The following is a 14,170-nucleotide window of genomic DNA, read 5'->3' on the forward strand; positions in this document are numbered from 1 at the left end:
TTCCTCATAAAATGAGCTTTAAATGGGTTAAGTTCAAATGCCTTACTTTAGCCACAAGTCAGTAAAACCAGAATAAAGTAAAAAAATCTCATTTTCAACATGAAAATCAAATACGGTAATCTTACATGTCAATCCACGATCAAATGTAAATTCCACAGGTTGTGTAAAGGGCAAAGTTGAACCAGTAATTAATTCTATTGGTTCAACTTCCATGAATTCAAGTCAAACCTTAATGCTCATCTAATATAATTTCATGAAGCCCAATTCAACAACTTTCCCTTCCCTCCCAGGTACACATTCTTGTGGAATTCAGTTTGGTGTTGACTCTGGCACACAACATTCACATTTACAAACAGGTAACTGACAGCAGTTCACTAGCTATGTCGCTAAAGTCATTCCAGGAAAAAGAAAGTAAATGATGAAATTCTTAATTTCACACAGACTGTAAAATGAAAATTTTATATTCCATATTACATTTAAATAATCATAGGGGGAGAGGGAGTTCAATGTTCTAGACCCTTCCCCAAAGCTTTCAATCAACTTTATTTATATGCAAAACCAAGAGAAACTAAGGAGGGGGGTAGGAAAAAAAGAAGAAAAAAAAAAAAACAAAACATACAAGAAAAAAAAAAAAAACCCAAGCTCCTCCCTATGCTAAAGCTCTCAATTCACTGACAGGCAAATGGCTTCATGCTGCCACTTAATCTCATTTCTTGCATAATGCCCTCTAATTAGCATATCAAAGTGAATTAATACTTCTAGGGCATTAGCAATGGGGAAATCTGCTCCAGGCTCACAATAGCAGTTAAGAGAGAGCCAAGAAATCCTCAAAAACACCACAAACCACTTTGCATTGCAAAACTGCTCAATTTATTTATCCTCTCTCTCTAAACACTTTTACCGCACACTGTTTTACTACTGTTCACCAAACAAAATGATAATTGCCAAAGTTACCAGCATCTGCAATGCCTGTTTAGAATCTTAATTTAGATTATGTTGCAGATAATTCCTATATGCGACCATTTGTTCTATTATAAATGTTAATACAAAGACAGTGGAAATGTTGACATTCTCAACCAGTTAATTTGAATTTGAAATAAAATTTTATGGGATTTTAAAATTTATGAATTTTTTAATGTAAAAAGCCACCTGCTGGACGCTGATGCCTAAGAAATATGCTTTGAAAACTGATGTACCTCATAAAACAAAACAAAACAAAATCATTTTGCACTAACATATGCTGGCATCTCCTAAATAATGGTTTAAACATCAGGAGAAATCATCAGCATTAAAAGGATTACACTGTATACCAAAAACTCATTAATATGATCACACAAAAAGAGTTAGTACTCAAATGGCTTAGCACTTTTAAAATACCTAAGCTGAAAGAAAACAAATATAAAACTTTAAACAAGTATACTTATTTCTAATTACTTTGTCTGGGTAGTAATTGTTACTATGTGTAGAGAAAGTCAAAACCTGTTCTGCTTAGTCAATTCAACACATTCTATCAAATCAACTTCTTTGCTAAATAATATACTTTATTCAAATACAATGCACAAGCAAGCTATACTTTGCACTAAAAATTACAAGCATATTATACGTTTATGTCATGGCTGTGAAAAAAGTAATAAGGGATTCCAAGTGTCAGTCTGCTTACAAAGAGCATTGTTAAAAATCAAGACTTTAAGACTGAAATTGGTTTTCTAATATGTTCTATCTCTGACGGCATTAAAAAAAAAATGGCATATTTTTTCCGAGTGGCTCAGTCAAGCATTACTTTTTTATTTATTTGCTAAATATAGCACTATCACCTAGCTGTAATAGTAGTTTGTTTAATTAACTTCTATAACTTTGTAAAGAAAAGAAACTGTGATAAACAGACCTGCAAAACTTCACTGATTTACACCACACTATACACTGTGATGTAAATGAGCGCCTCTCCACACTTCCTGGCTGGAATGGCCTATAAAAATAGAGCAAGTACTTGGAAAGGTCAGCATGGGCGGGGAGATGTGGCGCTTTGTCAGTTACTACCTCACTCATGCTGATCACACTGATAAATGGCTAAAGCACAAGCCTGCTGAGAAAACAAATAAAACATTATTCTCAGAGTGTCAAGATTGAAATAAAAAGTACCTGAAGATTCCTCACAAATACTTGAATATGGAAAACAGCCTACCCTTCATTTAACTTCACATGTTAGTGCTGATGTGTCAAGCATTTACTTTGAATAAATATTGTATGGTATCCATATAAAACAGAGTGATGACTTATGTGGCTCAGAAAATTCAGCCTCAATTCTTAGAGACCCACTTTATAAAATATAATTTCATCCTACAGCATGCCCTCATATGATACCAAAATACAAATGAACTAATAATCTTCCTTTGGATTATAAATTTATGAACTAAAATCTAAAATCACAAGTAAAATTAAAGGAAAGTCATCAGTATGGGAAAAAAAAAATGTACTTTTGTGTTATAAAAGTAAATGGATTTATGTGTTTTGGGAGCAAGTTGGGGACTCCATTACCAGTGTAGTAATATACTTCTGATTTAGAATAAAGTTATATAAATTAATAAAAATGACATAGTAAAGTTCTCAAATAAAATATCAAAACCTCACAAATCTTTAATGAAGCTCACTAAAATTAAGGTACAAAAGAATTACCTGCACAGATCAAGTTAGTATTGACAACAGCTTCAATATTTTTATTGAAATGTATTTTTATTGAATATATTTGTATTGAAAAGAAAAATATTCTAGAAAATATCTTCTCATTTTAAAGGTATATCCACATGATCCTTCAGATCAGAAAGTTCTAAAACAATGTGGCAATGACAATTTTTGCAGGTTTTCTACCAACAGATTGTGTGTATTAATCATTGCTTAAGAATGAAAGACGAAAAGATTCAGACAAATGTCGTTCTTTTCCATCCTTTAAAACCTCCTACAAAATCTCCAGTAAGCAATATAAATCTAAAATAACTGACAAAATATTCTTAAATGGCTTTAAGAAAAATATATTGGTAAAGCAATATAATTTATGTCCTTTCTAACATACACTGACTTTGTGTTTTTCCTGTTTAATCATTTAGTATTCCCAATGAAAATAGACCATAATGTCTGCCTAAAATTGATATAAAATTTGAAGTATTAAAGGCCCATTACTATTCAGATCACAAAATTCTGAGGGTAGGAGTAATAGAGAAAATAAAATCGGCCAATTGTTGCCATTATTGAAGGTAAGCAATGTGTAAAAAAACTCTTATTTCTAAAAATGTGTATATATTATTATTGTTTTATATAGAGAGAATATACATTATATATATGTGTGTGTGTGTATGTGCGTGTGTGTTGTGTGTGTGTGTGTGTGTGTGTGTGTGTGTGTGTGTGTATGTGGTGTTGGTGGGGTCTATAATAAAAAGCTCCAAAAAGGTGAAAAATAGAAACAGAAACATTATACATATATTCATAATGCATTTGTCTTTAAAACTTTGGCACAAATGATATCTATACTAGATATAGTGCAAGATCAACTTAAAAAGAGCAGTAAATACAGAATCACTTAGACTCAGAGATAACAATTTTATATTTCTTTACTAAATGTTTATTTGATGACTGATCTGATTTTTCATACATTGAGAATTCAAAAAATAACAATGAAAATGTAGCTAAATTTTTACATGGAAATCTTAAAAAAAAAAAAAAAAAAGAGTAGGCCAAAAAAAAAGAAAATGCAGATGAAACACTAAAAATGTAGGGTAAGAATTAAACAGACCAGTTAACTAAGAGTACTGCCCTGCCTTCTGAAAGCTACTCACACTTTTAGCAATAAAAATAAAGGTTGAATCGTGTCATATTATTAAATGGGTGTGAACTACATTCGTGTGCAGACTACATTCTTGCCCTAGTTCTGATATCTAAAATTCCTATGACTTTCTCAAGATGGATTCTTTTAAAAGTACAGCATTTATAATAGTCATTTTCTCCTCTTGAAACATAAAAAACCCTTCAAGCGGCCCAGCCAGCCGAGCAGGCCTCTCTCTTCCCCTGCGGACACCTCCTGCAGTACAGAAGTTCATTAAGTTTTATGATCTTCCCAAGTCAGTCCTGCTTATAAGCCTCACAAAGCCTACAAATCTGGCAAACCATCATGTCTGCCATTAGACATTACTAGTAAATGAACACTATTTAGGGTTTGTGGTGGCAATAAATCAGAGTTTGGTTGGCAGCTATCAACAATGCGTATTTTAACCTAGCGTTGTAAAAGGAAAGGGTTACATTGATTTTGTTTAACAAATACTATTTTTTTTTCACAATACTACCATTCAGATCATATGACAAATTGCTATATTAGTATACATTAAAAATATTTTCCTTGAAAAATGTTTTCTTCAGTTGAATTCCCACAATTAAGGGGCTCATTAAATAAAAAGAAAGAAAAGGCGAATCTTTTTTCACAAAGGAAACCTCTCACCATCAAGATTAAAGTAGTCAAAAATAGGTAAGTGAATATACCAACAGAAGCATAAAAGGCCTCACTGAATCAGAGATATTTAATAAGCAACGGAGGGTAACATATGACTTTGTTATCATCCTAAAGAAAACCCTAACCCCTCAACCTCTACCTCCTTTGCTTACATAGTCTGAAACACACATCTCGATTTTAAAGCCTGTAACTTTTTAGTTGCTTCTAAAATGTATAAATGTCACAATTCAACAATAAAAAAATGTTTCTGGCCCAAAATAACTGTACAATAAATTTTACGATACATTTTTTTAAAAATCATCTTATAGTAAAAGTATAATTTCCATACTTCTGAACAAGAAAATAATATAATTGTGGCAGATTACTCATTTATTTGTCAAAAGGGGAAAAGAATGTCTTTTCATCTTTGGTAGGGGAGAAATAAGATGTTTTCCAACCTAAGTCTCTTGTGTGCATCAGAACTGACAGTAATCACCGCCTGATCAGAAAGCTCAAAATCTACTGGCTTTCTACAAATACATGACTTTTTTTTGTTTTTAGTGATTTTTGTCTTATTTTAAAAGAAAAGCACAACTAAAATCACATTATCTACAAAAGTAGCAGTTCCCACCCACCCACCCCTTCAGTTCTCAACTTGTCAGCACCCTCCCCTCTATTACGCAGAATAGAGTCATCACATAATATTTCTGATTTATATTCACAAATGGCTAGATGAACTTTTTCTAGGTAATTAATCATTACATATTATGATAATAGATTAATGAAATGATTTAAAGAAAAAGTATTAAGTAGCATACACAGATTCCCTAACACTTATTTTCTAAGTTCCCAATGTCTCTAAAGCAGGACCACAGAAGCAGACAGGGGATGGACCCTGGAATGTGCTGCCCAGCTTCTCTGCTGTGCTAACTCTTATGTCTACACAGCTGTTTTATTTCAAAATGAGGGATCTGAGCCTAGCGATCCTGTCTCCTTCTAAGACTGGGTTTAGAGCATGAGGCAGAGCTATGGATAGTAGGGAAAAAAGGGGGGGGGGAGGGAAAGGGGGAGAGAGGGAGAGAGGGAAGGAGGGAGGGAGGGAGAGAGGGAGAGAGAGAGAGAGATTCACCCCATCAATCACTCAGTAGTTAAATCCTATCCCTCTCAAGCCTAGAGAGGCAGGCAGGAGCACATTCGCCCAGACAGCCGCCTTCACTCTGTCGGCTGCTGGCTTTTTATACAAGAGATAACCTGCAAACTTGGGCCACAGGTCAGTGCACAAAAAGAGGATCTAATTTACAAGTTATCACTGAAAGCCCAAGAAACATTTTCAAAACACAGAAATTCCTTTTGTCTCTTCTCTCCTGGTTCTTAAGTAGCAGTAGCCCTTCCAAAGCTCTCTCTGACCATAATCCCAGGCTCTGAAAAGACTTGTTTCTTTTCCTAACTCACCTTTGACATGTGGTTGACTATGCTTTCCTTTCAGAATGCTGTAACTAAGTCCTGTGCAAATAAGCAACCAGAAGACCAACACTTCTTAATTGAATTTCTCCTGCTGCTAAGTGTCTAAACATGAAACGCTGTGTAGTTCTGTACTATTAAGCCAAAACTTAAAAAGGGCAAATAAATAAATAAATAAATACAAATCATAAAGGGGTTCTTAATAGAAAAGAGTATCAATTCCTTCCCTGTAGCAGTATGTGCCATATAAAGTTGAACCAATCTTGATATTCAGAGCACAGGCAGTACTACAATGCTTACCTGTCAGCAAGAACTAGAGTGTAGCCCTGATAATAGAAAAATCCTCAGAAATTAAGCCACATAAGATACTAAGAACTGTATACTTTTATTCTCCCAAATTAAAAGCTGTCAAGATTCAATGCTGGATGTCTTCATAGTTATGGATTAAAATCATCTACCATATTAAATCAAAAGTCACTCTAAAGGTAACTAAAAATCAACATACAATGAGTCAATAATTTTAAATGACTGTGGTTTTCAGAATGTAAAGCATATCATTAAAAAAAACCTATTATAGAAAAAATCCATAGCATGAATGAAAAGCAAATAAGATTACTTCTTTAGGCTTTGAATGTTTACTAATAATTACGGTTTAGTATACATACATTAAGAGAGCAATAAACTATTGCCTCCTTGGCTTACTTTTAGGAATATAAATAGTACTTGTTTAAAAGGAGTGTGACTCGACTATCTGCCTAGCAACCCTAGGCAGTGTGCTTATTATTTATAAACTCAATTTAAAGACAGTCAAACACTGAACCATTAAGACAGCGTCAGTTGGAAAATGCAATATACTGGACTTGACACTTCTTTGCCTCAACTTACAAAAAGGCAACTTTAAAAAGCAATACACCCCACACATACAACAACAAATAAATCAACCAAAGGTAAAGCATGACTAATGGAGGTTTTTACTGTATACAGGAAAGGTAACTAAACACAAACTAAAACATGTGAATTATATATATGTACACACACACACATATACTTCCACTTTAGCTTTACCATTAAGTTAAGAGTAAAAATACCTTAAATAGAAAAGGTCTGACAAGAAAGTTAAACTATAAGGAACTGCCAAAATTTTTCCCTAATATGTCCCTGCAGTTTTCACTCTAGCCCTTCTGTAAAACCTATCCTATCATCTACTCCTGCCGTGCACTTCAAAATTGTTTCGTCTACATCTGTGGAAATCTTTCTTTATAATGTACTGAAGCTCAGCTACAAGTGAACAGTTGCAAGATAAGAGAACATATTAAGTACTAATAGGTGTGACACACTGTACATGCCTAAGCCTTCATTTTTTCCTTCCTGGATTCTTAAAAGGAATCTCCCCGCCTAAAACGCTAAGTCCAACGTGCTGCTGAGGTCTGTTCGGCTGTGTCTTCTACCAGCAGAACCGAACCTTAAGGATGTCTAAGTAAAAACAAAGTTCTGGTGATGCCTCTCCCCGGGAACTGGTCCCTGGCATCGTCTCCCATTGCTCCTTTTAAAAACTGCTACACAAACAAGGCAAGAAGAGATAGGAGAGGGCGGGTGGCTAGAGCCCCCGCCAGGGCTGCCTCTTAGGGAACTGCGACCCAGCCCCAATCGCACGTACACTCCATTTTGTTCCAAAGCAGAACTGAGAAATAGACTCCAGATTTATTGCAGTTTTTTTCTCAAGATCAGGAGGTGGGAAGCAGAGAATGATCAAAGATGGCGGTGCCCAAAAGCAGCAGCTCTCAACTGGAGAGTCGAAGGAGTAGTCTGACCCCACCTCAGGGGGTCTCCAGGCCCATGGCCGGCAGCAGAGTCTTACCTGTTTTCTCTTTGATCTCACACAAGACACTGAAGAGCGCCGGTTTCATTCTGTGACAGTTCAGAGCATGTTTCCTTTAAAAAAAAAAAAAAAACAAATAGCAAAACACAAAGGTATTAGCATCACCTATTGGAATAATATGGCGCCTTCTTTTAAATTAAACCCAAGACTTAAAGCCGGCCCCCGGGTTGGGAAAGCTTTTTTGAACCACGGGAAGTCAACAAAAACTCAAGTTGACTAGTTCGCGACTGGTAGCAGGCTCTAGCGGCGAGAGCTCCAGCCCTAAAGCAGAGCGACCCCTCTATCTGCTGGGCCGACAGCAGCCTCGCGAACGCAGGAGAGACCCATGCAGGGGGCTCCGCTCCGAGGGGCCGCAGCAGGACCCCAGGGACCAGATCGGCGCAGAGGGGACCCCCCCCCCATGTCCTAGCTCCACAGAAGGAGTGGGCGCTTCGGCCAACCGGCGGTGGCTAATCAGCGGGTGACAGCTCCGCAAAGTTTGCCAAGCGGCCCTCCCTCCTGGAGAACTTGGCGCTCCGCACAGGAACGTGCGGAGAAACAGCCGGTCACCCCGGACTGGGCGGAGAGGAGTGGACGCCCTGAGTCAGGGCGGGTGGACAAAGTTGCACTTCCCTGCGGCGAGGCCCGGGGGCCCGGCTGGGACTCGGAGCGCACCGGGATCCGGGCGGGAGGTTTAAATCCTGGAAGCTGTGCGCACAGCAGGGAATGGACGAAGCGCTGACCGAGTCTGTCCCGAGCCGGGCGAGCAACTTTGCCCACGCCATGGGGGGGTTCCGCAAGTGCCTGGCGGGCAAAGAAAGTTCCCGCCCGAGACTGAGGCCCCGGTCCCGCGAGCAACCCGGGACCCTAGCCCGGCTCCCGTACACACACAAAAGATGCTTAATGAGACGACACCAACTTTGCTTGTGCCTCGTCCAAGCTCTGGTCGGTGATGGTCATGATCTGGTGGAGGATGTCGCCGATGTCTTGCTTCCTGCCGTCGCCGTCCGCCCCTTCGTGGCCGTGGGGGGGAGGCGGCAGAGCCATGCCCCCCTGGACCGAGTGGCCGGCCAGGTTCACCCCGGCCAGAGTCTGCAGCATCCTGGATTGATCGTCCATCCCGCCGCGCGCGGGCGGGAGCGGGCGGCGGCGGCGGCGGCAGAGGAGGCGAAGGCTGAAGCGGCAGCGGCGGCGGCGGCGAGGGAGGAGAAGAAAGGGGGGGAGGGGGAGGGGGGAAGGCGGCCGCGCGCTCCCCGCCCGCGCGGGAGGGGGCGGCCCGGCCCGGCGCGGCCGGCGACAAGAGGGGACGCGGACCGGCGTCCGGCTCCCGCTTCCGCCGCGGCGGAGACTGAGGACAGCGGCCGGCGGAAGCGGCGCGCTCGCCGGCGCTGGCGGAGGCGGAGGCGGCGGTGCCCCCTGCCCTCACGCGGCCGCCGCGCCGCCTCCTAGTGCCCCGCGCCGCGCCGGGCGGCCCCGCGCAACTTGGTCCTCAGCGCCAGCCGAGTTGCCGGGACGCCGCGGCCGTCGCCGCCCACGCCAGCCTGAACGGTCCCCTCCCTCTGCCGCCCGCCGCCGCCGCCGCCTAAACCGGGCGGGATCGGAGCACCGGCGGCCCCGGGGGAGGGAGCGGCGGCGGCGGCGGCGGCGGCGGCGGCGGGCGGCGGGGGAGGCGGAGGAGGAGGCCGACGGGCGGGCCGCGGGGAGCGAGAGGGGCGGAGGAGGAAAGTTTGGGAGCGGGCGGGCCGGCGCGGCTGGGGCACGGAGCCCGGTGGAGGGCCCCGGCGGGCCGCACGCCGGGCGGACAGCAGATTAATGAGGCGGGAGAAGTCGCCGCCGCCACCTCCGGTGCCGCGCACCCAGCCAGCAGCCGCCGCGGACCGGGCTCGAAGGCCGCTCGGCTGAGGGATTGACAGGCTGCCAGTGCCACTCACTCACTGCGGCCCCGGCGCCCGGGGGGGGGGGAGGGGTGGGGGTGAGCTGGAGGGCGGGGGAGCGTCCCGGATGCCCCGCCTCTCGGGGGCGGGGCACACTCTCATTGGGCCTTGAGCCTCCCGCCGCCGCCACTGGCCCCGCCCCTGGAACTCGGCCCGTCCCCTCTGGCCACGGCAGTGGGGCGCCGGAGAGACCCAGGGCTCGTCGCGCACGCGCTCCATAGATGGACAACCCAGGCCCTCAAAGTATTGCCCCCCACCCCCCGACTCCTGCTCCTTTATTAGCAGCTGGGGACTTGGAGGTGGTATAGAGGACCGGATAAAGTCTCCCCAAAGCCAGCCGCGTGGTCCCCGGTTACGTGAAGTGAGCTTCACGCCTTGACCGGTGCTTGGTACACTTTCCCGCTCTTCCTGTCAAGAGGTGGTACCCTCTGGGCACAAGGCCGCGAACCCGGGGCCAATCGCATCGCGCTCAACGCCGAACTAGGCGGGACGGAGTCAAGAAAGGGTTGTCCCAATTGGAGCGTTCGAAAGTCCTGAGCTGAGACCAGGGAAAGAGGGTCTCAAAGCCCCGCCCCTCCCGCAGTCGCCATAGTAACCCAGAAGGCAGTGCTAGAAGTTGGCGCTGGCACTAGAACCTTGCCCCGCTGTCCCTCAAGGAGTGACCAGTTAAGAGTAGGAGCCTGTGGTCTCGCATGGACGGAGCCTTTCCCTGAAAGGGTAGCATATTGAAAGGTCACAGGGAAACACTTCGGCTGGAGAGAGTCAAGTCCAGGAATAATTTCTAAGCTAACTGCGCTTTGCACAGTCTACAAGCCCTGGTGATCTGGGCACTATTCTGGCAAGTCTGAGAAATCTGCGGAGAGCGAGTCATTACTCTCACAAACAAGTATGTTTGAAAAGGGGTTGGATTTCGCTTGTCAGTTTACCCCTTCGGCAGGAGTCGACACCAGCTACAGATTTACATGCCTGTAACACTTCACCCACTACACTTCTGCCTATGAGACGAAAGGCTTAAATGGTGCTGGTATCTGGACCCACACCTCTGGTGGTGTCTTGAGGGTGATCGCGACCTCATCTCTCAGGCTAGGGATTCGACATAACCTCATTTTAGATTCATGGAGATCACCCTAGGTTAAGTCTTTAGCTGGTGGCTCTGAAGTCTAAATGTTCCTTCCTCAGACTCAATACGCTCTCTTACCTGAAACTAAAAATAGAGGTGTGAGGAGATGAAAAATGGCTTGTTACTCTGCAGGGTTGAATGTAGGACAAGCAGTTCTTTAAATGCCAGATGGAGTCTTGGAATAAAGCAGGCTACTCAGTTCCAGGTTCTTTCCTTCGTATGTTGAGTGTGCTTTTTAAATACTCCCCACTGTAAAGCTAACAGCCAAGCTCACGGGCCAGGCAAGCTACAAGCCTTACCAACTGCACAGCTGCTGGGTAAGGAGTTCCAGACAATCTACCCTGCCTAAGTCCAAAGAGCCTTCCTTGGGTTCATTAATATTCCCCGCTCTTGTGTGTGTCAAGTTGCTGATTCTTCAAGCCCTCATTATGAGTTACAGCCATCATTGATTGGATTTTCTCTACTCTAAACTTATTTTTCAAACTGTCACCAAACCCTTGCATGTTTTTTTTTAAAATAAGGAGTGAGAGCAAGCAGACTTTTTGTGATTCCTCAATGCTGAAGATGTAAAAAAAAAAAAAAAAAATCACAGAATTTTATCTGAAAGATGCTATAAGTGCTCAGATTCATTCCTTCCAGCTCTGAAATGCAATGATCCTGTGAGTCACTGTTGGGCCTCCTTCCTGCCCTCCTTCTAGGCTCATAATCTTGACTAATCAGTCATGAGGATGAGGCTAATTAGCAATGGGGATTTATGGTTATTCCTAGCCCGCTCCAAACAATGAGTTATGTAAGCAAAGCAACGTATATAAAAATGTAAATAAAATTAAAGAAACACTTAAGCAAATAAAGACAATTGGGAACTATGGGCTATGTAAACAAACTAGAACATAAAAGCATAAATTAGAATTAAGGAAGCACTTAAGCAAATGCCAGCAATTAGAAATAAAACAAACCTGTTAAATGCCTGACATCTGCAGCTAGGTTATGGCACACACCTCTGAATGTGTGGTCATTCCGTGGTACTTAGAAGCCTGATACTTCTGCAGTGAGATCAGACAGGCCTTTTGCTTAAGAGGTTTCCCATTTGGTCATTATTACTGTGGTAAGCGATAAGAGCCAGTAGGTCCTAGCAGGGTTGCCCCCACAGGCTCCCTGGCAACTGTGGTTGAGGTAAAGTATAAATCTTTTTTTTTTAAAGATTAATTTACTTTTATGTGAATGAGTGTTTTGTCCACGTGTATGTGTCTGTTCACCATGTGTGAGCTTGTTGTCCATAGACGCAAGAAGATGGTGTTAGATCCCCTTGGGAGTGGAATTACAGGCAATTTTAATCTGCCATGTGGATACTGGGAAGCAAGCCATGGTCCTTTGGAAGAGGAGCCAAGACTCTTAACCACTGAGCCATCTCTCGAGCCATCTCTCTCTCTCTCTCTTTCTCTCTCTCTCTCTCTCTCTCTCTCTCTCTCTCTCTCTCTCTCTCTCTCTCCCCCCCCCTCATTATTGCTGTTTGTTTTGTTGTTACCCCAGGTTGGCTTGAACTCACCATGTGCCTAAGGATGACCTTGAACTTCTGATCTCTCTGCCTCTACCCTCCAGAATGCTAGTATTACAGTAGATATTTACTGGCTTGTGCTCTGGTAGGGATGGAACCCAGGCACCGTGCATGCTAAGCAAGCCGTCTACCACTGGAGCTACATCTCAGGCCCTAGTGTTGGAGGTTGCCTTATCTCTGCTTAGTAATGTGAGTCACAGCCGTGCCTTCACAGATTAATAGAACAGACACTCCCTAAGTGCCTGGATCTATCTTTGCTGTTTCTAAAGTGGTGATTACTTTAAAAGTCAAGGAAAAATGTAATTTACTTTTGGCAAGTGGACATTCTTGTAACATTAACAGTGACAAAGTGGTATTAAGGGCAAGGTATTTTAAGATGTGACTTCAATATATAACTGGTTCGGTTTAAAGAAGAAAAAAATAGAGCTTGGCTGGCTAAGAAAAAAAATTACGTTTTCTTTGTCCATATATGTGGTATATAAAGTGTCTTTGGGTATTCCAGCCCGCATGCCAGTGTAAAGTCCAGAGGAGGACTTTATGTGTCCAGCACTGTCACTCTCCACCTTATCCCTTTGAGGCAGGGCCTCTCACAGAACCTGGAGGTCAGCTGGTAGCCAGCAAGCTCCAGAGAGCTTTGTCCACCTACAACAATGTGGCTGCAGGAACCCTCAAACCCATGCCTTAGCTTTTTACATGACTTCTGGGTATGAACTGAGGTCCTCACTCTTGCACGGCAAGCACCCTTCCCTACTGCACCATCTCCAAAACCTGAGTTAGATTTTCTAAGTTGTCATTTTAGAAAAACTGTCTGTCTCTGCATGTATCCTCTGTGCTGATTAGCTTTGCACAAACTTAGCCTTACCTGGGAGGAAAGACAACCGCAGAGCTGCCTCCGTCAGACTACGTTGTGGGCGTGTTTACGGGATGTTGTCTTCCTTACCAATTGACACGGGAGGACTCGACCTACTGTGGGCAGTGCCATCCCTGGGCAGGCGGACCTGAAGTGAAGGAGAAAGGTGGATAAGCCAGCCAGGAGAAACAAGCCAGTAAGCAGAGTTTCTTCACGGTCTCTGTGTCCACTTGTCTGCCCATTCCTGAGTCTAACATCCTGCCTTGACCTCCTGCCTTGACTTGCGTTGACAGTGGACTTTAACCCTTTCTTCCTCCAAATTGATCTTGATCAGTGTTTCAGGGCATTAACAAAGGGTCAAAGTAGAACATGTGTCAAAGTGGTGGTTGTTCCATCGTCTCTACTGTGTTAGGTGGGAATCTCAAGAAGTGGTCTTTACACTCGATGCCATGTGACACACAACCTAATCAGAGGGTAGGTGGCTAACAGTCCACCTTTCTACAGTAAGGCCTTTTAAAGAGGCTGAGAGGGGGAGATTTAGAAGTTGAGGCCAGCCTGAGTTGCAGAGGGGAAACCTTTGAGAGACAGAAGACAGAGAGAGAGTGCTGGTTGGGATACATAATTTCTGAAGATTTTCCTAGAGAGAGCCATCATTTATATGCTTTGATTCCTCGTGGTAATTAGTCCAGTGCAGTCTCCTATTTATATAGAAAGCACCAGGGCTAATACGCTCGATCGCTTGCCTGTCATCTCCTGGCCCACCTTATTCATGCTGCATGATTCATACCAATGGCTATGTGCTTAGTCACAGTCACGGTCCCTATCTTCTAAGCCTGTCAGGAAGGAGAGATGATTTTCTTAATAGGAATAAAGCCAGCCAGCCAGCCAGCCATGGCTCTTCCCTCCTCCAGAGGCCCC

General features: G+C 43.6%; 1 protein-coding gene across 2 annotated transcripts in view; it reads right to left on the reverse strand.

Annotated features, from left to right (window-relative positions):
* Nucleotides 1-8,920, reverse strand: part of PBX3 (PBX homeobox 3) — a 201,479-nt gene extending 192,559 nt beyond the window's left edge. For both annotated transcript variants that reach the window (XM_084798857.1, XM_084798856.1), the window contains exons 1-2: nt 8,713-8,920; nt 7,794-7,867 (exon numbers count right to left, since the gene is read on the reverse strand). In XM_084798857.1, the coding sequence (XP_084654983.1) occupies nt 7,794-7,867; nt 8,713-8,912 (274 nt within the window). In that variant the 5' untranslated portion in view covers nt 8,913-8,920. The remainder of the gene's footprint in view (nt 1-7,793; nt 7,868-8,712) is intronic.
* Between the last annotated feature and the right edge of the window lie 5,250 nt (nt 8,921-14,170).

The sequence above is a fragment of the Acomys minous genome (genome assembly GCF_964271855.1).
Source record: "Acomys minous genome assembly, chromosome: 10".
NCBI classification, from domain to species: Eukaryota; Metazoa; Chordata; class Mammalia; order Rodentia; family Muridae; genus Acomys; species Acomys minous.